The sequence below is a fragment of the Vulpes vulpes genome, chromosome 14, assembly GCF_048418805.1.
Source record: "Vulpes vulpes isolate BD-2025 chromosome 14, VulVul3, whole genome shotgun sequence".
Taxonomy (NCBI): Eukaryota; Metazoa; Chordata; class Mammalia; order Carnivora; family Canidae; genus Vulpes; species Vulpes vulpes.
This window is the reverse complement of record NC_132793.1, coordinates 108,379,370-108,402,310: the sequence shown is the minus strand read 5'-3', so window position 1 is coordinate 108,402,310 and position 22,941 is coordinate 108,379,370. Positions and strand designations below refer to the sequence as shown.

The 22,941-nt window shown below is 59.1% G+C and overlaps 1 protein-coding gene across 2 annotated transcripts; it reads right to left on the bottom strand.

The window, feature by feature from the left end:
* Positions 1-97: 97 nt before the first annotated feature.
* CPZ (carboxypeptidase Z) lies at positions 98-22,837 on the bottom strand. 2 transcript variants are annotated; one of them, XM_025999322.2, is made up of 11 exons: positions 22,640-22,837; positions 17,600-17,632; positions 15,827-16,201; positions 12,761-12,973; positions 9,023-9,219; positions 8,265-8,426; positions 7,610-7,768; positions 4,478-4,613; positions 3,792-3,931; positions 857-956; positions 98-568 (listed from the first exon to the last, which is right to left on the bottom strand). In XM_025999322.2, the coding sequence occupies exons 1-11, from the start codon at positions 22,731-22,733 to the stop codon at positions 201-203; spliced, it is 1,977 nt and encodes a 658-aa protein (XP_025855107.2). In that variant the 5' UTR covers positions 22,734-22,837; the 3' UTR covers positions 98-200. The 2 variants fall into 2 exon arrangements, with proteins under 2 accessions (XP_025855107.2, XP_072593725.1); XM_072737624.1 differs by having other exon boundaries at positions 12,761-12,970; positions 22,640-22,800.
* Positions 22,838-22,941: the final 104 nt, after the last annotated feature.

Here is a 22,941-nt window from a genome sequence, read left to right as displayed (position 1 = left end):
TGGCCTCCCCTGGGACAGTGGGGCCACCTGCCCCCAGGGCCATCAAGGTGGACAAGGCCAGCGCGCCTCACACCAGAGCCTCTCATCACAGCCAACAGTGAATAAAATGACTTTAATCAAACAGAAAGAGCTTTACGGGGTGTCTTCAGAAGACAAAATCAAGAGCTTGGGGCCTCTGGGCCAGAGGTGAGCAGGAGCACCTAATATTTGAGCAACCAGCGTGGCTTGTGCTGGCTCAGTGACGTGAAGTAGGACCACCACCAGGGCTTGCTCCCGCCTGAGGAAGGCTGCCTGCGCCCCCCAAGGGGCTCCTGGCCCACCTCCTCTGGCTCCCCGTATGGGCTGGCACCTCCCAGCGGGTCTCGGAGCCCAGACCCACTTCTCCGTGGCCCGAGGAGGACCTTCTTGGGTCCAGTCCCCAGAGGCTGGAGAATGAAGTCCACACGGCCAGCCCTCTTCATCCGGGCAGGGATGGTGACCTTCTTGATGACCTTGGAGTAGCCGGGGGCCTGAGCTATGACGATGTGGGGCCCCGGAGGCAGCAGTCTCCAGTAGTCACCATCTGGGGCTGTGAACACACAGAACACAAGCAATTCTCAGACCGAGGCTCACATTCAGGCTTGAGGCGATGAGAAGTGGAGTCCGAGGGGCATCAGCCTGGAGGGCGAGTGGACCCCAGATGTGCACCTGCCTCTGCACTGGGCTGGAGAAGCAGCCTTCCCTCTGGCTTCCTTGGCCAAATTTCTGTTCATCCCTCCAGGCCAGTGGAGGAGTGGGGCAGCCTCCAGGGGCACCAGGTGGAAGGACACCTGCGGAGCCAGCCACCACCATGATGCAGGCCTCGGGGAGAGCTCACCTGTGGTGATATCATGGCGGATGCCCTTGACCAAAATCCGGGCATTTTTGACTGGCTTCCCGAATTTGTCCATCACCACACCTTTGATGCCTCGATGCACCTGAGGAGATGGAGAGCCAGCATGTGGAGGTGGTGCGTCCTCTCCAGAGGACTGGCCAGCCCACCGCGCCCGGCCCTGTCCCTGGGCTCATGCATGACCCTGCCGTTCTGCTTGAGGGTCCACCTGCCCACCTCTCCTGGGCCAGGGGTGCTGAGCAGAGAACCCTGGAGCTCATCCAAGCTCCCCCTTCCTGTGTGGGGCCGGTCCACGTGACCGCCTCTCTCTGAGTGCGGGGACCAGGAGGACATGGGCCCAGGGTTTGGACCCTGGCGTCAGTCCCAGCCGGGGCACCAACCACTTTCTGATCTTGGACAAGCCACGCTGCATCTCAGCATCATCTCCCATCTGTAAAATGGGCCTCGGGTGATGCTAGAGAATAGGAATCCACTTGCACGAAGCCCTGTGACAGAGCCTGGATGTGGGACCTGCCACCCTGAGCGTGGACCAGTCTAGACGCAGCGTGCTCCGAGCAGATGCCTGTGGCCCCCGCACACACCCGGCGTTTGGATGAGGAAGTCACATCTACCAAGCGGAGCCCCCACTCCACCCCCTCACCCCCCCCCCAGCTGCCTGGCCCTCCCTATTCACACTCCTGCTAGGAATGTCGGCAATAAACAAGCCAACCCGCCCTTGCTCTATCAGACTGAGAACAACTGGGGGCCCTCAGGTCACGTCTGACAAGGCCACAGTGACTGGGTGGGAGGGGAGACAGTGCAGAGACCTCGTTCTCTCCCAAGAGCCTGCCCCTCACACCTGCAGTGATGCCTCAGGCCTCCCCGCACCCCCGTCCTGCCCTCCTCTGCTCAGAACACCTTGCCAGCTCCTGCACTGGCCAATTCCTCTCCCCCACTGTCTTCCTCCAGGAAGCCCTCCTTGATGACCAGCCACACCAGGGGCCTCCAGGGGTCCCCAGTGCTGGGCTTTCACTCTCCCAACCCTGATTTCGTTGTAATGCCTGCCCTCCTCACCCCAACCTAGGGGAGGGACCAGACACATTGTAGGGGCTCATTTAATGCTGCCTTGCACAGGCTACACTTTGTTCTGCCCTTGCTTCTGGGCTGAGGAGTCACGGTCCTGCAGACCCCAGGACATGGAGCTCTCGAGCAGGAAGGAGACCTGGTGCATGTGCCCCTCCCCTCCAGACCCAGGGAGATGCAGACACCCCCCGAGGCCTGGTCAGCATCACTGCGAAGAAGGCCTCCATGGGCCATGACACACTCGATCCTTATCAGAAGCCGCAGCGCAGCCCTCCTGGGGCAGGTCCTCGGGCCCAGCCACGCCCGGCTGCACCGCCCGCCTTCCACCATACTGCGCTCACTATTAAATCTTTATAGCCCAAGACCTCACATACAATATCCACAGAGCCATCCCAGCCCCATTTAAGGCTCCTTAAAACTAATTTTCACCAGACAGCCGTAAAATGAAATGAGCAAGGGGTCTGGCCCAGACCCATTACTGAATGATGACCTGCCCCACGTGGCGAGAGGTCGCTGGCACAGCCATAAAAAAGAAACTCAAACAACACTAATAATGTCCAGCTCTTATCTGGGCTTAGCTTTTTATCCTACTGCGGCAGCTGCCCATCCAGGAGGCCCTGCTTGGTTCTCGCCTTGAGGAAGGTTCCTGATCTTTCTAGAAAGAATTCATTGACAGAACTGAGGTTTGGGGCAGGCAGATCTGAGTGCAAGCTCCGGGCGGTCCCTGGGTGACCTCGGACAGGCCCTGTCACTGTCTGACCCTCTGTCTCCTCCTCTGGTCTCCTCATAGCCGCCGAGAGCAGGCACGGGATCCCACGCATGACCCAGCAACCCCAGGCCAGCGCTGTCCTTCCCTGGCACCCGTTCCCCTACCCACAGAGTGGGGCATCCCCGCCTAACATCAGGGACCAGGACCGGTGTCAGGACTCAACGCCGAATGCAACTGTAAAGTGCTATGTGCGTACATCCCCTCGTGGTCCCCTTCAGGCAATCCCATTTCTCTCTTAGGGCCTGCTTCTCACGGGGACATCGTGCCAATGGGTGATTCACGTGAGTCTTGAAAATGTTCAGGAAAAAAGTCACAGAGGCGTTTGCAGAGCCACCGCCAGGTTCTGCCTCACCCCCTGCATGCCTGTCACAGGGGGTCACCTCCCTCAGACCCACCCCCCCCAAGGTCCTCTGCCCTGGGCCACGCTGACAGACAGCACCGGGAGAGGCACAGCACCTGCACCTGGTCCCCACGCAGTCAGCAAGCTCCCCTCCCCCTCCCCTTCCCTCTACCTTCTCAGTCACTTCTGCTCACCATCACCACCTACTTCTAGGTGACCGTGGCCCTAGGACAGCCGTCACCCCACAGTCCCCCAGCAGCCAGTGCCCTCCCTTCCGAGCCCGAGGGTGACACGTTCTAAGCCCTGCCTGGACCATGCGGTCTCTCGCCCCCCCCCACCCCCAGGGCCCCGTCCATTCACACCTCCACGCTCCTCACTGCGGCGTGGGGACCCTCACATGCCATCCCCTCTGCCTAAGCTCCCCCATTACCTGGTTCCTCTTGTCTTCAAGATGCAGCCCGAGGGCCCCCTCCTCCAGGAAGTGCCCCTGGCCCCCAAGGCTGGGTCAGGCGCCCTCCGTGGGCCACCTGGGTCCCAGCATTCTTGTCCAGTGGCACCCCTTTTAGGCCCTGGGAGCCTCACCATCCTGAGGACCCCAACACACGCCCCCTGAGGTCCAAAGCACCCCCAGGGCTGGGCCAGTGAATGGACGATGGCTAGTGAATAACAAGTGAGGTGCAGCCTTGCACGCCTGAGCTGGGGGCTCCTGGGGGGCGCCCCAGGCGGGCGGGAAGCCACAGGGGGCTCACCATCTCCACAAAGTTCAGGAGGGGCTCCTTGTTGTGCTGCCAGAGCGTGTAGAGGGCCTCCTCCGGGGGGAACTTCACACAGCCCAGCTCCACCGTGATCTCGAAGCAGTTGCTGTGCAGGTAGTTGAAGTCCGACATGCCTGCGGCACAGGGGTGGCCTGAGCGCTTGCCCGCACTCGACATCTGCCACCCGGCGGGCGCAAGGCCACAGGACAGCCCCGAGCCCGTGCTGTCGTGGTCTTACATTGCAGAGGAGCAGTTGGAGGCATGGGGCGCTGGCGGCTCTCGCCCAGGGTCCCACGGGGCAGGAGCAGAGCGCGCCTTGAGCCCAGGTGGTCAGGCACCCATGTCCTCAGGCTCACGCTCCGACCCATGTGCCCCTCGGAGGGTAAGGAGCAAGCCTGTTCCCTGCAGATACATGTGGCATGTGGCAGCCACACGCGCCCCTGGCGGCCAGGCCTCTGGCCCTCTCCTGGCCTGGACCCCAGTGATGATAGTGTCCATGGGCCTGGCCAGGACCTGGATGTGCGCACCTGTGCTGCTCCCCCAGTTCCAGAAGTCCCAGGATCCAGGTCCCAGAAAGAGCTGCTGAAAGGAGATGCTACCCCCCCCTTCCAGCCCCTCCTCAATCTCCCCTCCCTCTACCAGCCCTCCCCTCCCCCCCAGTCCCCCTGCCCCATGCGCACCTCCGGTGAAGCTGTACCAGTCAGCCCCGTTGATGATGCTGCCTCTCTTCAGGAAGTTGCCGCCACACCTGTTCTCTGACCTGTCCATCATCATGGGGTGGACATCTGCATAGGCCCTGGCCAGCAGCTTGAACATCTGGAAAGGAGACCAAGGGACAGGTTTCTCATGAGGCTGAGGCCAGAAGGTGGGGTACCCGCAGGACACTCTCAGCTCTGGGTGCAATGGGGTGAGGATGGGTCTCCACAGCCTGCAGCACAGAGAGGAGGGAGGGAATGGTGTCTATGCAGATGGCACAGCACCTGCAAATGTGCAGAGGTGGGAAAGCCAGAGCTCAAGGCACCTGTGGTGGGTTTCTGGAATGTTGTACAGCCCCTGCACACCTGGCTAGGGGGAGTGGGCTTTCTCCCAAGTAGGGGATGCACGGAAGGGACACCGGCAGGGCTCATGGAGGTCAGCTTGGCAATTTCAGAGGCGCTTCTGCAGAGGACAGGCCTCGGGAGAGGCGGGAGGCTGGGGTGGACCTCATTTTTGCTGACGTCACCACTGATTCCTTTGTGATAACCGTCGCCTCCTGTTCCCGGGGTCAACTTGTACCTAAGGGAGCCCCAACCTACTGCCACACCACGTGCGGTTTCCATTGCAGTGAGCAGAGGGACACAGGAGACGGGGCCTCCACCGCAAGTGGGAGACCTCGGGTGAGCCTGAGTGTGTGCACAGCCCTGGCCCGCAACACAGCGCTCCCCACACAGTGTCCCCACCCCAGGCAGGGCACCCATGTCCTCCTGTGCCTAGGTCCCAGTGTGGGGCACAGGGTCCCACTGGGAACAGGACCAACCTGGGGGGCAACCACAGGGCAAGGACGTCAGGAGGAGTTCTCCGCACAGAGGTCAGCGGCCATAAATGAACAAGTCGCATTGCAGGCTCCTAGGAGCGGCAGGTGTGCACTGGTGTGGGGGTGGGCGGGGGCTTGGGCCAGGGGCCATGGGAAGGACCAGCCTGCCCAGCTAGTGCCGCCTGGGACCCTGCAGGCACCGCAGTTCCCTCTTACTGGGTATGAGCTGGCTTGGGGAGGGTCTGAGAGTCAGAACAGAGCTTGAGCGAAGCTCGGGAGTAAGGTATGGGGGGCAGATGGAGTGGGGCAGGCAGCCGCGGCCACCCCAGAGGAGTGGCCTGAATGCCACCAAGAGGAGCTGGCTCTCGTGCCCGGGGCACCACGGGAGTCTGGGAGAGTTGACTTGGGACACCCTGGCCAGCCCCTCCTCACACTCCCCCCTCCCTCCAGCACCCCTCCTGGGACCCTGGTTCCCACAGAGACCACTGCTGGCTGTGGGCCTGAGGATTATCGACCCATGATTGATGGCTGGTGGGGAAGACTCATTTTTCTGACTCTGGTGGGACTCGTTGAGGTGAACCTCCCCACTAGGGACATCTTCATGCATCTGCCTCGAGATTCAGACACGGTGGGCCTGGCACAGACGGCTCCTACTGCCGAGGAGACACAGGTCTTGCCTGGTTGTTGGCCCCACCCTCAGCCAGTGCAGGGTCAAGGCCAGGCCCACTGCAGCCACTACCCAGCCAGGGGCATCTGCTGAGCTCTGAGCTCAGAACCTGCAAGTCCTAGGCCCAGGCTGGCTACAGCAGCGGGGGAGGGGGACAGGGACAGCAGGGACGGAGGGAATGAGGGAGGGAGGGCCTGAGTGGGTGAATGAAACTGTACAAGGATGAAGGGGCACAGGGACAAGGGGCCCGGGAGTCACAGGAGTTGCCTTTCCAGCTGTCATGGAGGCAAGGCCCTCAGCCTGCTGTCCCTGCTCTGCCTCCTGGACTTCCATGGCATGCCTGGCCCCTTCTGGGTGCCAGTGGGAAATCATCTCCTCCTTCAGGCTCTGTTGAGGCTGCCACCACCTCAGGGAAGTCCTCCTGAAGGCCTGGGAATTCACCCTCCACACACGCATGCACACATCCTACGTGCCCCTGGTCTCTTGGGAGGCCCTCCATCCTGATCCTGCCTGTTTCTGGCTCCACCTCCCAACCTGGATGAGGACCCTCAGTGCAAGAGCTGGTCCTGTCTGAGCCAGACCAGCACCCAGGGGTCAGGAGAGGCTGGGGAGGAGGGAGGAGGACAGGCAGGGAGCCAGGCCCCAGGCACTGGTCCATGCAGCACCAGCGCCCCACTCCCCACCCTGCCTAAGCAGAGGGCAGCCCCCTGCTCCCCATCTGGTCCACCAGGAGACCTGCTGAGTGACTGGGCAGAGAGCTCAGACCTTTCCAAGCCCCCAGGCCGGCCAAGGCAAAAGTGTCCGGCTTTGTGGAGCCCAGAGTAGATGGGAAGGGGCCTAGGGGCTGGCCCTGCTGGGAGAGGGGTCACCAGGAGCAGTTTGGGCAGTGCTCCACTGCATTTGTCTATGGGACCACCACAGGTCACCGCCTTCACCTCCAAAAAATGGAAAGTGATCAACCCCACCTCCCAGAAAAACAGTCTGCATGAGCTCCAGAATCAGGCATGGGGAGGAGCCCTGTCAGGGCAAGGGGACCGCAGACAGCCAGTCCTTAAGGGAGGAGTGGGGTGGACTGGGCTGTGGCCATCATCACAACCCCCCTGCTGGTCTGACCACTGAAGGAAACAGTCCTTGAACTGGGGAGAGGCCTCCCCAGACCCCGGGAGGGGACTCCAGGGCGGGCCGGAATTCCTCCTCTGACCTCTCTGCAGCCAGGCTCCCAAGTTGCTGGCCCAGCAGACCCCCCCCCAAAACCTGCCAGGCCCGCGGGTAGCAGGGAGGTGGCCTAGAGCCAGGCAGGCGCCATGCGCGCTGCAGCACCGCCCTCTGCCGGCGTCGCTTGGAACTCCAGGCCACCAGCCAGGCAGGGAGGGCCTTGGGCTACCCTTAGAGGGGCTCCCAGCTGGGGACACTGATGGAAGGCAGGACATGGCCAGAGGACAGATGGGCTGCTTCCAGCTGGCTGGAAGGCTTCCTGGAAGACGGGCCTTTAGAGAAGGTCCTGGAAAGCTCCTACTGCTCCTGTGACTGCGTGGGTCTCACCGAGCTTAGACCAGGGACTGGGCCTGGCCAGCCCCGAGCACCACTCACAGCGCTGCCTCTCCTGCCCACATAGCATGTTGCCCCTTTCACCTTCTCATCAGGCGTGGGAGAAAACATCTTCTCTTCCTGAGGATGCTTGGAGAAGTCGAAGGGGTAAGACACCACTAGGTCACCCCCGTGGAGGCTGGCCGAGAGCACGAACGGGGTGGTCCGCATCCACTTCATTATCGCCTTGGTCTCAGGGGCCACCTAGTACAGAGGAGGCCATGGTCAGGACCACGCACGCTCCTGCTGGCCGCCCCGGTCATGCTCACAGGCTTCTACAGCCACCTCTGGGCCCTCCGCCCTGCCCACCTGCCCCAAGGCCCTGGCCTGACCCGACTGGACACTCAGGATTCCCTTCAGGGGCCACCAGGCTCTCCTGCCTTCCCATGCCCCTGCCTGAACTCATTTTCCTGCCTCCTGGAGCCATCACTCTCAGCATGTAGCCTGCCCACTGAGTACCTGCCAGACCCAGGGTGTTTTCCATACGTGTCCCCTGAATCCCAACAACCCAGTGAAGAGCTACCCTCCTGTCCCAGGCAGGAAACAGAGACTCAGAGGCTCAGGCTACTAACCGCCCCTCTCTTCTGCCCTGGGGAGACCACACCTGTGGGTCCCAGAATAACCAGAGACCCCTCAAGTGCAGGACTGTGGGCTGGACCCAAGCCTGTGAAGGGTGGGCGCAAGCAGGGGCGGCTCCTACCTTACCCCACCAGTAGTGCTGTGGGATGGGGATGTGGTCACTGCGCACGCTGCGGGACGAGGCCAGCCGGTAGTACTCAGACGTCAGGTCAGGGAAGTTGCGATTCAGATCCAAGTTCTGAGCATTTTGCCTCCCACTTGTCCACCCGTTGTAGCCGGCACCCTGAAAACACAGGCCACCCCCACCTGGGGGTCAGCACATCCCACCCTGACTCCTTCCAGTCAGAGGCCACAGGGCTGGGCTGAGTAAGAGACGAGGGCTGCAGTTTCTCTCTGGCTTTGGATGATGAACTTGAGAGCATGTCTAGCCAAGCTGCCCTTCACCTCCTCTCCCACCTGCCTGGCTCCTCCTGTCCAGCCTCCTTACTGACCCTCCAACCTCAGGACCTTGTACTGGCTGTTCCCCCAACTGAACCCCCCCCCCATAGTTACATGCATTGCTTGCTCCCCACCTCCCCTGGGGCTCTGCCCAAAGCCATATCAGAGAACTTCTGGCTCTCCAGCTAGAGTGAGATCGCCCCCTGCCCTGCCTTTCCATCAGAAGATTTCTCTAGAAGGTATATCCTCTTTCTCACACACCACAGGATTATAGGTGTCTGCCCCCACCCCCTAGTAGGACCTTGCTGATGTTGATGCCTGCTGAATGCCCATCACCCAGAACGGAGGGTACACACAGATTCCCAGTCACGGCTAGTGAATGAACAGATGGGAGAGTGTCAAACGTAGTGGCCCACAGGATCTGGTGTAGGGAGCACTCACCTCGGCAGCCGCCACCTCGTACCCGTCGGGGTTCATGGAGGGCAGCAGGTGAATGCGGGTAGTGTTGAGCAGGCGCTGGATGCGGGGACTGCCCAACAGGTATTCGGAGCACAGGTACTGGGCCAGGTAGATGAGCATCTCCCGCCCTGCCACCTCATTGCCATGGATGTTGCCGATGAGCTTCACCTCAGGCTCCACTTGGGGGAGATACAGTGACCTGAGGGGTCGTCCCAAACCCTAGGGTCTCCAGAGACTTGAGGACCCACATGGCAAGGCTGGCTGGATGCTTTGGGACCTATTCATACTTGTTTTGGCCCAAGTATTCCTAACTAATGAGATCTCATCAGTCATGACTTACTGAGCTCATTTAAGTTTAGCCGTAAGTATTAGCAAGGCACATCAAGGGTATTAATTAATAATAATATATGATACCATTTTATTCATGGCCACTTTCTAGATTTGTGTAGTAAGTTAAGGTGTACATTGATGCTTAGATGGGAAGGCAGCTGGCCCTCAAATGGATGGATGGTTGGATGGATGGATGGAATAGACCAAAGGATGGATGGATGGCTGGATGGAATAGACCGAAGGATGGATGGATGGATGGATGGATGGATGGATGGATGGATGGAATAGACCGAAGGATGGATGGATGGATGGATGGCTGGATGGATGGATGGCTGGATGGATGGAATAGACCGAAGGATGGATGAATGGATGGATGGATGGATGGATGGATGGATGGATGGATGGAATAGACCGAAGGATGGATGGATGGATGGATGGATGGATGGATGGATGGATGGAATAGACCGAAGGATGGATGGATGGATGGATGGATGGATGGATGGAAGGAAGGAATACACTGAAGGATGGATGGATGGATGGATGGATGGATGGATGGATGGATGGAATAGACCGAAGGATGGATGGATGGATGGATGGATGGATGGATGGATGGAATAGACCGAAGGATGGATGGATGGATGGATGGATGGATGGAATAGACCGAAGGATGGATGGATGGATGGATGGATGGATGGAAGGAATACACTGAAGGATGGATGGATGGATGGATGGATGGATGGATGGAAGGAATACACTGAAGGATGGATGGATGGATGGATGGATGGATGGATGGAATAGACCGAAGGATGGATGGATGGATGGATGGATGGATGGAATAGACCGAAGGATGGATGGATGGATGGATGGATGGATGGATGGAATAGACCGAAGGATGGATGGATGGATGGATGGATGGAATAGACCGAAGGATGGATGGATGGATGGATGGATGGATGGATGGATGGATGGAATAGACCGAAGGATGGATGGATGGATGGATGGATGGATGGATGGATGGATGGAATAGACTGAAGGATGGATGGATGGATGGATGGATGGATGGATGGATGGATGGAATAGACCGAAGGATGGATGGATGGATGGATGGATGGATGGATGGATGGAATAGACCAAAGGATGGATGGATGGATGGATGGATGGATGGATAGATGGAATAGACCGAAGGATGGATGGATGGATGGATGGATGGATGGATGGAATAGACCGAAGGATGGATGGATGGATGGATGGAAGAATAGATGGAAGGAAGGATGGACAGAAAGATGGAAGGATGATGGATGGGTGGATGTTTGGATATTTGGATAAAAGGGTAGATGGAAGGAAGGAAGGAAGGAAGGAAGGAAGGAAGGAAGGAAGGAAAGAAAGAAGAAAGGAAGTTAGGATATTTGGATAGAAGGATGGATGGGTGAAAAGATGGAAGAATGAATGGAGGGATAGAAGGATGGAGGGAGGGAGGGAGGGATAGAAGGATGGATGGGGAGATGGATGTTTGTATATCTGGACAGAAGAATGGATGGAAGGAGGGAGGGATGGATGGAGGGATAGGAGGATGGATGGATGGAGGGAGGGAGAGAAGGATGGATAGGGAGATGGATGTTTGGATATTTGGATAGAAGGATGGCTAGAAGGATGGATGGATGGATGGATGGATGGATGGATGGATGGATGTTTGGGTATTTGATAGAAGAATGGATAGAAAGATGGAAGGAGGGAAAGAAGGAAGGAAGGAAGAAGAAAGGAAGGGAGGAAATTAGTTTGGATTTCTGGATAGAGGGAGGGATAAATGTATGGAGGAATGGGAGAATAGATGGAAGGAAGGATGGACAGAAAGATGGAAGGATGATGGATAGATGGATGGATGGATGGATGGATGGATGGATAGGTGGTGTTTGGATATCTGAGTAGAAGGATAGCTAGATGGATGGATGGGTGGATGGATGAGTGAATTGTGATTAGAAGAGAAGAGTAGATCAGGAGCCTGGCAGCCTTACTAACTGTGTGACCTCAGGCAAGTCAACTCTCTTCTCTGAGCCTCATATTGTTCATCTGGAAAATGACATCTCCTTCCCTGGCTGTGCAGAGCCTGACCTGCAGCTATGGGAGCAGTCACCGATGTCCCTCCTGCGTTCTGAGGGCATGAATGACCCCGAAGCTTCCCACAACAGTCACTTCCCTTGCCCTTCTCACAGGGGACACTCCTCACCACATTCCAAAGCTGCACACCAATCCGAAACAGGAAGAATCCTGTCTTCATCCCAGAGCATCCCACAGGGTGGAGGGGAAGGAGGCAGGGTGGGCCAAGGAGGTTGGGGTGGGGCCAGGTGACTTCTGACCCTTAATAGGAGACAAGGCTTTGGGTTCATGACATGCATGCTGCCCAAACCCCTAGGATGAAAATCAGGCTGAGTGTGGCCAATCCAGCAGAAGTGCCAGAGCCACTTAACCTCAGATGGTATATTTTTCAGTAATAAAACCACTAAGGGTCCAATGGGAATTATTTCTGGTTTGACCCCATGTGCCTCCCATGGTCACAGGTGTAGACCAGCTGAGGGATGGGGCCAAGGAAGGGCTCCTGGCAGAGGCCAGAGCTGGGCACCTGTGCTCCAATGCCCTCAGTGACCTGGAGGGGCTCGTGGTGATCTCCAGCTCATCACATGGGACACAGGCCACCAAGCCAGGGGCTGAGTCTCTGCTAGAATATCTTGGATCCTCGAGTTAGCCCCCTGGGCGCCGGCCCAGCCCTGAGATGCAGTTCACTGTGAGTTCTGTTCAGTGTCCATGCTATGGAGGGCAATGACCTGGGGGCTGCAGCAGAGTCTGGCCTCCTGCTTGGTGGCCACCAACACAGCTCTGGAAAGGTCATAAAATCTAGCATTTTCCACATAGCTCTGCCTCTCTCAAAGCAGGACCACTAAGCCTGATGAACTGAAGTGGACTTGGTTTTTTAAATGGAAGAAGTGCCTCATTCAGATCATCCTGTGAGACTACGTTCACCACGCAGCTCAAAGGAGCAGGTGTGAAGTGGCGAGGACCAAGCGTGCCAGGACCAAGCACGCACATACCTGCCTGGCATCCGGGTGTGCCAGGCAGGGGTACAAACACAACAGGATGCACAAGGCACAGTTACATTTCCCCAGAGATGGACAGGGGCCCACGTGCCCACAGCCCTGGGACTGTGCCCCCAACTCCCACCTCCCCACTGAGCCCCAGCAGGCCCCGTGGGATGTGGCCATGTGCCCCCAGGCATGAAGCAGAGTATAAACCATCCCTGCTGTGACTGGGGCTCCGGACCCGGGCTCACGCACCCGAAGCCTAGTAGGCCCGGCACCCTTTCCTCTCCCTGGGGTCCCGACAGTGGCAGGGGCTTACTCAGCTCGTGTTGGCCAGGGCGGGCTGAGAACTCGATGACCAGCAGCTCCTTGCCATTGAAGCTCCGGCCGATGCTGTAGGTCTTGGCCACATGGGCGCAGCGGGCCGCCGTCCGCCTCAGCACGCGCACCATCTGGGCGTAGGAGTGGTGTGTGAAGTGAATGAAGGTGGGCGGCAGGCCGGACGGCAGCGCCTCCTCCACGTCCAGGCCTTCTGGGGAAGAACAGGGGTGTTGGGGGGCGCCTCCGGCTGCCGTGCCAATCGTGGCGGCTCTGTCTGCCCCTGCCCCGCTCCCCTACAACTCCTGGGACCCTGGCCACCCCAACACCCTACACCCCCTCCCCTGCCCCACTCTTGGGGGTCCCCCTTGAACGACGCCCCAGCCAACCTGTTTATGTTTTTCATTAAAATTCCCTTAATAACACTTCATATCCATATGTAGTAATAGCGCCCGATAGATGGACATAGCATCACAGTTCCCCAAGTTATTATGATTAGAGTATTACACGGTTATGTGGAAAACATATAAAATACAAAGCAGTGGACTATAAAGGAGAAGATGTCCCCAAAGAAACCTGGACCCAGAGAAATCCACTGTTTGGCGGGCAGCCTCCTGACTCTGTTTCGTTTTCCACAGACACCTAGGTGTAATCACGGTGCCCACGCAGGTTCCTATTCTGCTGTCTACACTGCCTCATGGTGGAGACAGTTTCAACGTCAGCTGGGTAACCATGGCTCTGAAGGCTCCTTACCGTCCACCCTCCCACAGCCACAGGGACACAAGGTGTTGGCTGTGATGACCAGTGCGGCAGTGAGTGTGCCAGTGCAGGGCAGGGTGAGCAGAGGAGGGAGCGAGGGTGAGTGGAGGGAGAGGGGACCAGGAGGAAGGGGAAAGGAGGAAGGAAAGGAAAGAAAAAGGAGGAAGGAGGGAGGAGGAAGGGGAAGGCAGCGGAGGGAGGAGACAGAGTGGAAGATGGGGGAGGAGAAAGGAAGGGGAAAAAGCAGAAGGTGAGGGAGAAGGGGTGGAGGAGGAGGAGGGAGGGGGAGGGATGGGAGGAGGAGGGGAGGAGGGAAAGGGAGAAGGGGGAAGAAAGGGGGGAAAGGAGGCGAGGAGAGGAGGGAGAGAGGAGGGGAGGACAGGAGGAGGAGAGGGAGGGCGAGGGAGGGGGAAGGAGAGTGGAGGAGGGAGGGAGGAGGAGGGAGAGTGGAGGAGGGAAGGGGAGGAGGGAGGGGGAAGGGTAGGAGGAGGGGGAAGGGGAGGGAGGGAAGAGAGGAGGGAGGGGGAGGAGGGAGGGGAGGAGGGAGGGGAGGAGGGAGGGGAGGGGGAGAGAGGAGGAGGCACTAGGGAGCAGGGAGGGAGGGAGGAGGGGGAGCAGGGAGGGAGGCTTCCCTGCACTCTAAGGTCTCCTGAGGAGAAGCCCGGCATTCAGGTCGGATTCAGGTCGCCCCCCGCCCCCCATGAAGCTGTAGGCCTTCCCCTAAGCCTCTCACTTGCCTTGCGGTTTCCTCTGCTCAAAATGGTTTTGAGGGAGGAAGGAAGCAGACGGAACCAGCAATTTGGTGGCAGTATTGCCCAAAATAATCTCTCCCGGCCAAGTGCATGGGCTTTCCCAGGGCAGGCGGCTCGGCCCCACGCAGTCTGGTTCTCTTCCTCCGTGCCCCTGCCCTCACCCGGTGCCGGCGCCCCTGCACCCACCCGCACATAGGCCCAGGGGCGCAGAGCCCCTCCGCCCTGGACCCAGCTCCAGGACCAGCCCCGAGCCCCGCCCCCCCACCGCCCACCCACACAGCCGGCCAGCGGCAGCCCTGGAAGCTGAGGCCAGCACACATGTGTTCCCACGGACCGCTGTGGCCCCCCACCATGGTCAGCGTCCCAGGTGGAGCCGTGTACACAGCAGGCGCTCTGTGGCCTTGGGGTGGACGCATAGACCAACCACAGCCCCGCTGCCATTTGCCTTCCCGAGCCTCCTCCACTTCGCTGTCTCTGAGGTCGGGGTAACAGCTCACATTTGGGGTTGTCGTGGGTGAGCTGCAGCGTGGGGCCCAGCACCAGATCACGTGAACCTGGCCATCAGCTTCCTGGCCGAGTGCGGGACTCGCAGGGAACGATGCTGTCCTGCACTGTCTGGGGCGGCCACGCGGGCACGTGTGGACACTTACACTGCAGCTTATATTCGTTCAAGTCAAATAACAGCAAAACTGAGGTCCTGGGAGCACTGAGCACGTCCCAAGCACTCAGCCGCCATGCGGGACCAGTGGTCGCCCTCTGGGACAGCACAGAAGAGAATATTTATCCCCACAGCCACAGAAAGTTCTATCAGCCAGGGTGGCCGAGGATTGCACTATGTGCCTGGAGGGCCGGTGCTCAGGAGACCTCCCTACCTGCTCTGGAACGCCCTGCCAGGGGTGCACAGCACACAGGGTGTACACGGGCATTTGCTCCAGCTCCAATGCAGAGCTCACTCCCCTGCAGCATCACTGCCAAGGGGCCCCCCAGAACCTCCTTGCACACCTGCTGAGATGAGTGGCTCACCACCACGCAGGGCTGCCCATTCCGCTTCCACTGGTTCGTTCACTAAAGACACTAAAGCCAGACTCTCCAGAGCCCCTCCAGCGGCTTCTCTGGGTCCACTTTGGAGAGTCTGCTTCCAGCCAATACCCCATGTGCCATCTCTTGGGCTGGCCACGGCAGTCCCTGGCAGGCCTCGGGGCGGGGAAGCACCCTCCCCACAGCAGCCCAGGGCCCAGCCAGAGCATCATGGTCCTTAGGAGGGGCCACAGGAGGACCCCCCAGGGTTGGCCATGCTCTTCTACACACCCGAGTTCTGGCCCAGGCACCAGCACTGGAGGCCTCAATTTGGGGGAATGTTTGCCCACCGTACTCGGTAGTACTACCCAAACACGTGGGTACCTGCCCACCGTGACTCAGTGGTCCTGTCCAAACACCTGGGTACCTGCCCAAGGTGACTCGGCAGTCCTATCTGAACTCCTGGACACCTGCCCACCATGACTCAGTGGTCCTGTCCAAACACCTGGGCACCAGTGTACCCCCAGTGCCCCACCTACCTCGCAGCTTCTCCAGGGGGTCATAGCAGCCCTCCTCCACGCTCGCGAAGTAGCGGCCACAGTCGAGAAAGTAGGGCCAGGCCATGTCGATGGCGTCAAAGGCAGGCTGGCAGGCCTCGCGCAGGCCCTCGCACACGTGCCGGCAGGGTCTGTGCACCCGGCCGCCCTCGCAGCGGGGAGCCAGCACGGCACAGCCCAGCAGCCGCAGGTCAGGGTTGCACTGGCCCTCCAGCAGGTGGTGCAGGACGCTGAGCAGGATGTACTCAGAGCTGGACTCCACCGCCTCCCGGGACCGCTGCTCCAGCAGGGTGGGGAAGGTCGTCCAGTTGTAGGCCACGTCACTGCAGGTCCGGAGCTGCATGTCCACACACGTGGCTGGGGGCAGGAGGGTCACTGGGTCACTCCCTCCCTCTATGACCCATTATCCGTCAGACAAGCAGAGCCACACGGGGCCACAGAGCCCACAGGGATGGGCCACCACAGTCTGGGGGTGGAGAGGGCTGGGACCAGGGCTCCGGGGGAGGAAGCCGGTGAAGCCCATGGGGGACCAGACAAGGCTCCTGAGACTAACGAGGCTCCACTCCTCACTGGCAAGTCACCCCGGGCAGGCCACTCTGGGCCTCAGCTGCCACAGCTGCAAAATGAGTGCAGGAAAGACAGCCTTGCTGAGGGGTTGCCACATTAGGGAATGTGAAAGAAGCCAGCAGACCCTGCATTTTGCAGGAACAGGTGTAGACCCTCCCAAACTCATGGCCCCAGTGCAAACGAGTCCCCAAAGATATGCCCAGCTTGGACTGCCTCGCATCTTCAGGAAAGTGGCAGATCCCAGAGTGATTAGCTGGAGCTCAGGGCATTGGGGACAGGGCTGGTGAAGACGGCCACAGCTCAGGCAGGCTTGACCCAGCTCTGCATCTCACAAGGGTGTCCGGGTACAGGGACTTCACTGTCACTGGGCATTTTCAGGTGTGGTTTTATCTCCTATCTCTCCAGCCCCATGTGGCCAGGGGCCCTTGTAGCCCTGCAGAACTCTCCAGAATGGAGCTGAGTGCACTGCCTCTTCCTCCTGCCTTCAGGTACACCTTCCACGAGTGGCAACTCATGGTAAAGGTGACAAGATGTTGCCACTTTTAAAGGATGGGGTGATTTCTGCACAGCATTTCTCTGCTCAAAACATTTTATATGTCATTGACGTTTGCATTGAGAGCATATTCTGCTTTTCAAAAAAGTCTAGTCCCTCCACTTAGAATACACCAGATGCCCAAATCTGGCTGGAGGGGACTTGAGAGGAAGTGCCTGCCTCTGAGCTCATCAGATCCATCAGATCCCACATAATCTTAAAATCAGCTTTCCCTTCCTCATTCTAGGGGGGGTAAGATCAGGGTCCACAGAGGGGCTTGCCTGGCAGGTGCCCACATGGAGCTGAGACTTAGGGAGCTCACAGGATGAAGAGTAGACATGGTGTATACACATGACCTCATCGGACCGCAACCAGCAATGGGGGCGAGGGGAGCAGGGATGATCGGAAGGAGCATTTCTAGGGGAGCCGTGGGGCAGAGCCAGGGTGGGAAGCCCAGGCTGCAGAGAGAGAGGGTCCTTTCTCTTCTGTTTCGTCTCATTTCTAGCTTTGTAAGAAGGGGTTTGGATTTGATTATTGGGCCTTGTTACTAATTACCCCCTTGGGAGCTGTGGGTTCAGCTCTCTAAAGTGCTTAACAGTGTGGAGGGGCTCCATCGCTCCTCCAAAGCAAAAATGAGAGAAGTCCATGCACCGTACCACTGTCTGCAGCTGATGGTCCGTGGCATCCACCTGGAAAGAGAAAGGGCAGTGCTGTTAGGGGCATGGACCCCGGTCATTCTGGCCCCCCGAGAACATGCATTAAAGGCACCGCTGCTTCGGAGGGCAGCCCAGCACTTCCTGAGTGCACCTGGCCCCGTGCAAATGCCCCACGAGCTCTGTCTCACTGGTCTGCACCCTAGTGTGGATGGAGCCCTTCTCACTCTGCAGGTGAAAAGTCTTGGTCACGGAGAGTTGCCAACACTTGCCTAAGGGAAGAGCCAGAGAGCGGCGTGGGTGCAGGGTCTGCCAATCACCATGGTGTAAACACCCCCACAGGGGCCCATTCTCAGCTTCTAGCAGGTGAACAACTAGTTGGCAAAACTCCCGAATAGTTAACAAGCCATTCTGGGAGCCTGTATCCCTCCTGGCTCCACCCCACTGCTGACTCTGACCTCCACATTATTCAGAGTCCCCCCGGGAGTCCGATGGGCACCAGCTCCCTGCCTTCCGGAACACTCCTCAAGGAACAGCTTTCCACCGTTTCCTGGCCTGGGGAGAAAATGACCAACGCACAAAACTATCCTGGAGCCCATGGCCTTCCAGTGCCCTCCTCAAGCCCAGGCCCGTAGACCTAATAGTGACAGCCCCAAAAGGCCAGTAAAACCGGCCTTAATCAGTGCCACCCACCTGCTCCCTCTTAAGAGGTCCCGAGACCTCTGGGAGCCCCAAGAAGGAGGAGCTGACTCGGACAGATGGGGATCAGCGGGAAATTTAGAGCCTAGAAGCTGGCCGTAGACCCCCACCAGACAAGAGTCCAGTAGGACAGGGCAGGCTGCGTGGCGGAAATAATGGGAATCCACGGGGCACGCAGGTGCAGGGGGAGCCCAGAAGGAGCCTGAAGCAGAGGGAAGAGCCTGTGTTCTGGTCCCGTAACCTCACACAAAACCCAGGCCTGGCCCACAAGTCTGGGGAGGGTGGGAGGAGCTGCTTCTAGCGATTCACCATAAAATCTGGGTGATGTGAGAACTTCCCTGAGTAGAAAAACATGAGCCTCCAGAGCAGGAGCATCTGGAGGGCGGGCTCTGGTCCTGCACGCAGGCCAGGCAGCTCCCCAGTTTCAGGAACCTCTGCAGAGGTCTGCCCTCTGCAGACCAGGCAACCACAGTCCCTGATCCATCCCGCAGCAGACCCAGCACTTTCATGAGGCACTCTGTTGTGCCTCTATTTCCCCATTTTATGTGGAGTTTACTACAAGCACATGGTGGGAATAACATGAAGTTTCTACAGGATGACCCACATTTAGTGCCCCACACAGGACCTGGCTCGGGGTAGATGCTCCATAAATGACAGCTCCGTTACTGTTACCATTTTATAACACCCCTAAGACAACGAGCCAATGGTTCCAGGCTATCCTAAGAGGCTGGCACCACTTGGGAAAAGCAAAGGGCAAGAGAACAATTATCCTAAAATAATTTTCCTAAGTTTTGCCAGCTCTAATGCAACAGAAGGCTGCAGTGTGCCCACCCGTGCCTTCGGATGCCTGATGACACGTGCCAGGATGAGCACACTGGCAGTGAGCAGGCTCCAGGACCCCAAGCCGCCAAACCCACCTGCTCCCCTCTGCGTGCAGGGGTGGGCATGTCTGGTGCTCGGCCCAACACATGGTCCAGTGCGTTCCCTGACTCTTGCCCACCACCCTCTGCAGGTTGAGAGGCCTGGCAGGCAGAACCACTGCTTGAGGGGAAAGGAAAGATGGGAAACTGACAGAGGGCCCAGCTTGGAAGACTGTGCTGCTGTCTGGTCATCTCTGTAGCCAAAGGCCCCAGGTTACTGCCAGGAGGTCAGATCTATGCAGGGTCCCGTGCGTGAGCATCTGTGCCCAACACCCTCTGTGGAGCATTTTCTCTACCCCAGGATGCACGCTTGGGGCAGATGCTGTGACTCAGAAGGTCAGCTCGGGAGCCCGACGTCTCAGAGGCAGACGGCTGGGCCACGAGCCCTGGCTTCACCGCCTACACCTACAGCCAGGTGCCCGGAGCTGCAGGCGGGCGAGTCTGTAAATTTGTTCAGACTCTTGGCACGACCGGTGAGCAGAAGGATGCCCCCTTGACCCAGCACCCCTGTAGCCTCAGGAAAACTGGCAGCGAGGAAACCAGGAGGGGACCAGTGACCCTCATGTCTGCCCCCATGGAGCTACAAGTGCCACACAAGTGGCTGGATTTGTGTGGATGTAAAGAGATCCCTCCTGGTTTTGAGTGGCTTTGATCTACAGATGAAGAAATACAAGTTTGGGGCTCAGTTTCCTCATCTGTGAAAGGGGGTGACAATTGCACCCATCGTTGCAGAAGGGCCCGATGAGGTAACACGTGGACCTAGTAGGGGTGCCATGGACAGTAGCTTGGGTCACACAGGGCCTGCCTGTCATGATCTCAGTGCCTATGGGATGGACCACTGGGTGGCACCTGCTGACGTGGTCACCAGGAGCCAGACAGAGAGATGGGTGGACATGGTTCCCAGGGCTGCTGTGACAAAGCTCCACAAGCTGGTACAGCGCACACTGAGTGTCTCACAGCTCGGGAGGCCAGCAGCCTGAATCAGGGCCTGGCAGGCTGGGCCATTCCGCAGGATCTGAGGGAGGGTCCTCCCCACTGCTCCTAGTCTCTGGGCACCCGACAGCCCCCATCCTCACATGTCCTTCCTGGTGGGGCTCTGTCCCAATTTGTTCCTCTCCTAAGGACACCAGTCATTAGATTTATGGCCCACCCTGAGCCAGTGTGACTCGCCCATGCTCCAACTGTATAGGCAAATTCCTACTTCCCAGTAAAGTCACAGCCACAGGTATGGGGCATTAGAACCTCAACATTTCTTGTGGGGGGAGGGGACACAATTCCACCCACGACAAGAGGCAAGCCCTACTGTGTGCTTTCAGGGAGCTTAGGGGTCGGGGTGGGTCAGGAGAGGAGTCGCTGCTCTGACCACACCGGACAGCATGGCCCCACTGGCCGCACAGGGTCACTGAGAGCTCAGAGCGGGGAATCCCTGCTCCATGTGTGAAGTCCTCACCAAATTTCAGACTTCGTACTAAAAAAAATAATGTAAAATACTTCATTCCTAGTTTTTATATGGATGACAACACACTGGAACAATACACTGGCTTAAATAAAATTTGTTACCGGGTGAATTTCACCTGTTCCTCGTTACCTCTTTCGTTTGACCACTAGAACTTGTAAAATTATCCCAGGGCTGGCATCCTCAGGTTTAGAGGGCGCTGATTCAAAGGCCGCTGCTCTTTGGCAGCCGGCACGTGCCCCGTTACACTAAGTGACCACAAGGTGTCAGCATGTTTTCAATGGAGGGACCTAGGCTGACCTGGGGCTGGCCCACTACCCCCCTCCCTCCCTCTTGGGTGGAGGATGGTTGTTGGTCCTGGCCAAGGACTCCTCTGATGGAGGAGAAACTGGAATGAGGCCAGAGACGTTGGGCCATCTGCCCAAGGATACACAGCAGAGAAGAGGACTCAGGATTTGAACTAAGACTTGCCTGGCCCCTAGGAGCAGGAATGATGCTCAGTCCCCAGGCTCCCCGTGGAGACCTGGAATAAGGCAAGGGACAAGGGCAGGGGGGAAGGGAGGGCCCAGGCTTGCTCTGAGCCCCCAGGACAGGTACAATAGGGACACGGGCACAGTCCTCAGATAGAGCAGCCTGGACACAAACTGCCTGGTCCCCACCCCTTGCCAGCCTGCCATCTGGAAAAGCCATTCGCTTCCTCGGACTGCACATGGCCCACTGTCAGGGGTGAGGATGGGATCAGAGGAAGGATGTATTCTAGAAACAGTCACCAGTGCCACCACAGGGCCTCAGCCAGAGAGCCCCCACCCATTCCTTAAGGTGAGGAGGGAGCAGTCTGTGCCCGGCCTCCAGAGGAGGGGGCTGCACTTCTCTCTGGGAAAAGGACAGGTCAGTGAGGACTTCCTAGAGGAGGGGACCGTGGTCCCTGACGAGTCTATATGATTCTAAACATTTCCTGAGGTCTCATGGGTCCAGGGAAGGGTCCATCCAGGACACAGGGCAAGTTCTATCTGCATCTTGCCTGTGTATCTGTGCATACATGTGCACACACAAACACACACAAACACACACACGCACACCCTCTACCTGGGCTTTTCTGTAGCAATGGGGAGGAGGAAAGAGTAGAGGGCAAGGGCTGGACGGAGGGTGGGGGGTTGGCAAAAACCCAGACAGAGAGGGAAGAAAAGGAAAGATTGGCATCGGTACATCTGAGAGGGGCATTTTGCTCCTGGTACGTGCACTTGGCAGTGCCAGCATGTTCTCAGGTATCCACAGACGCCAGCACTGGGGAGACCCCGGCCTGCACCCAAGGGGACCCCCACCCTCTGGGGACAGAGCAGTCTGCTGCAGACCCTGAGGACAGTGGACTAGATGCACCTCCCACCCTGATTTTGCAAGGAAGTGCAGCCCACTCCAGGAGGGGCCCCAGCCTCCACCCCACGGTCCACACTCTCAAGGGAGATTGCGCAAGCAGGCGCACCCCGTCCAGCGACCCTGGCTGCCACCCCTCTCGCTGCCCCAGAGCCCTCAGGGCACATCCACTCCCTCCCAGGCGACCACACCCCCTCCCAGGGGACCGCGCCCCCTCCCAGGCTATGGGAGCCCACTTCCGGAGATTCTGTGGTCCACATCACAGACCCGAGGTGGCAGGGAGGGGTCAAGAGTCTGCTGTCGCCCCCAGGCTGCCCCCTTCCTCGAAGGAGCAGGGACCTTAGATGACCTCCCCCCTGCAAAGTCCTGGCACCTGCGCCCTCGGACCCTACGGAGAGGGCGCCCGCCGGCTGTGCCCTGAGCCGGGGGCCTCCTGCGGGCAGGGCACGGTGCCCCGCCACTACCCCAGCTGCCCGCTGTGCTCCGCCCTGGGGTCCCAGCCCCCGGGCAGCCGAGCCCAGCGCCCCCTCCCAGCGGATCTCGAGGTCCGAGGTCGAGCTCGGGCCGGGGTGGGGGGCGCGGGGCGGTGGGCCTTACCGGCGGGCCCCCTGGGCAGCGGGCACCCGGGCCCGGCGGCGGCGGCGGCCAGCGCGGCGAGCAGCAGCAGCAGCAGCAGCGGCGGGGGCGGCATGGTGGGCGGCGGGCGGCGGCGCAGTGATGTGGCACTCGGGCCGCGGGGCAAGGCCGCTGGGCTCCCGCCCCCCAGCAGCGCGCGGAGTCGGGTTACAGCGGCCCGGGCTCGGGCTCGGCTCGGCGGGCGGGAGGGACGCTTCCGGCCCAGGGCCCGCCCCCGGGGCCCGCGCCCCCACCGGCTGGCTCCCTGCGCCCACCTGGCCCTG

What these genes read in the sequence shown, in the direction of transcription:
- CPZ (XM_025999322.2), bottom strand. Translation starts at nt 22,733, where the DNA reads ATGCCGCCCCCGCCGCTGCTGCTGCTGCTGCTGCTCGCCGCGCTGGCC. An exon ending in ACCATCAGCTGCAGACAGTG is followed by an intron (nt 16,202 to 17,599) that starts GTACGGTGCATG and finishes TCCTGCCCCCAG; the next exon opens with CCACGTGTGTGGACATGCAG. An exon ending in CCGCCATGATATCACCACAG is followed by an intron (nt 569 to 856) that starts GTGAGCTCTCCC and finishes GTGTGTTCACAG; the next exon opens with CCCCAGATGGTGACTACTGG.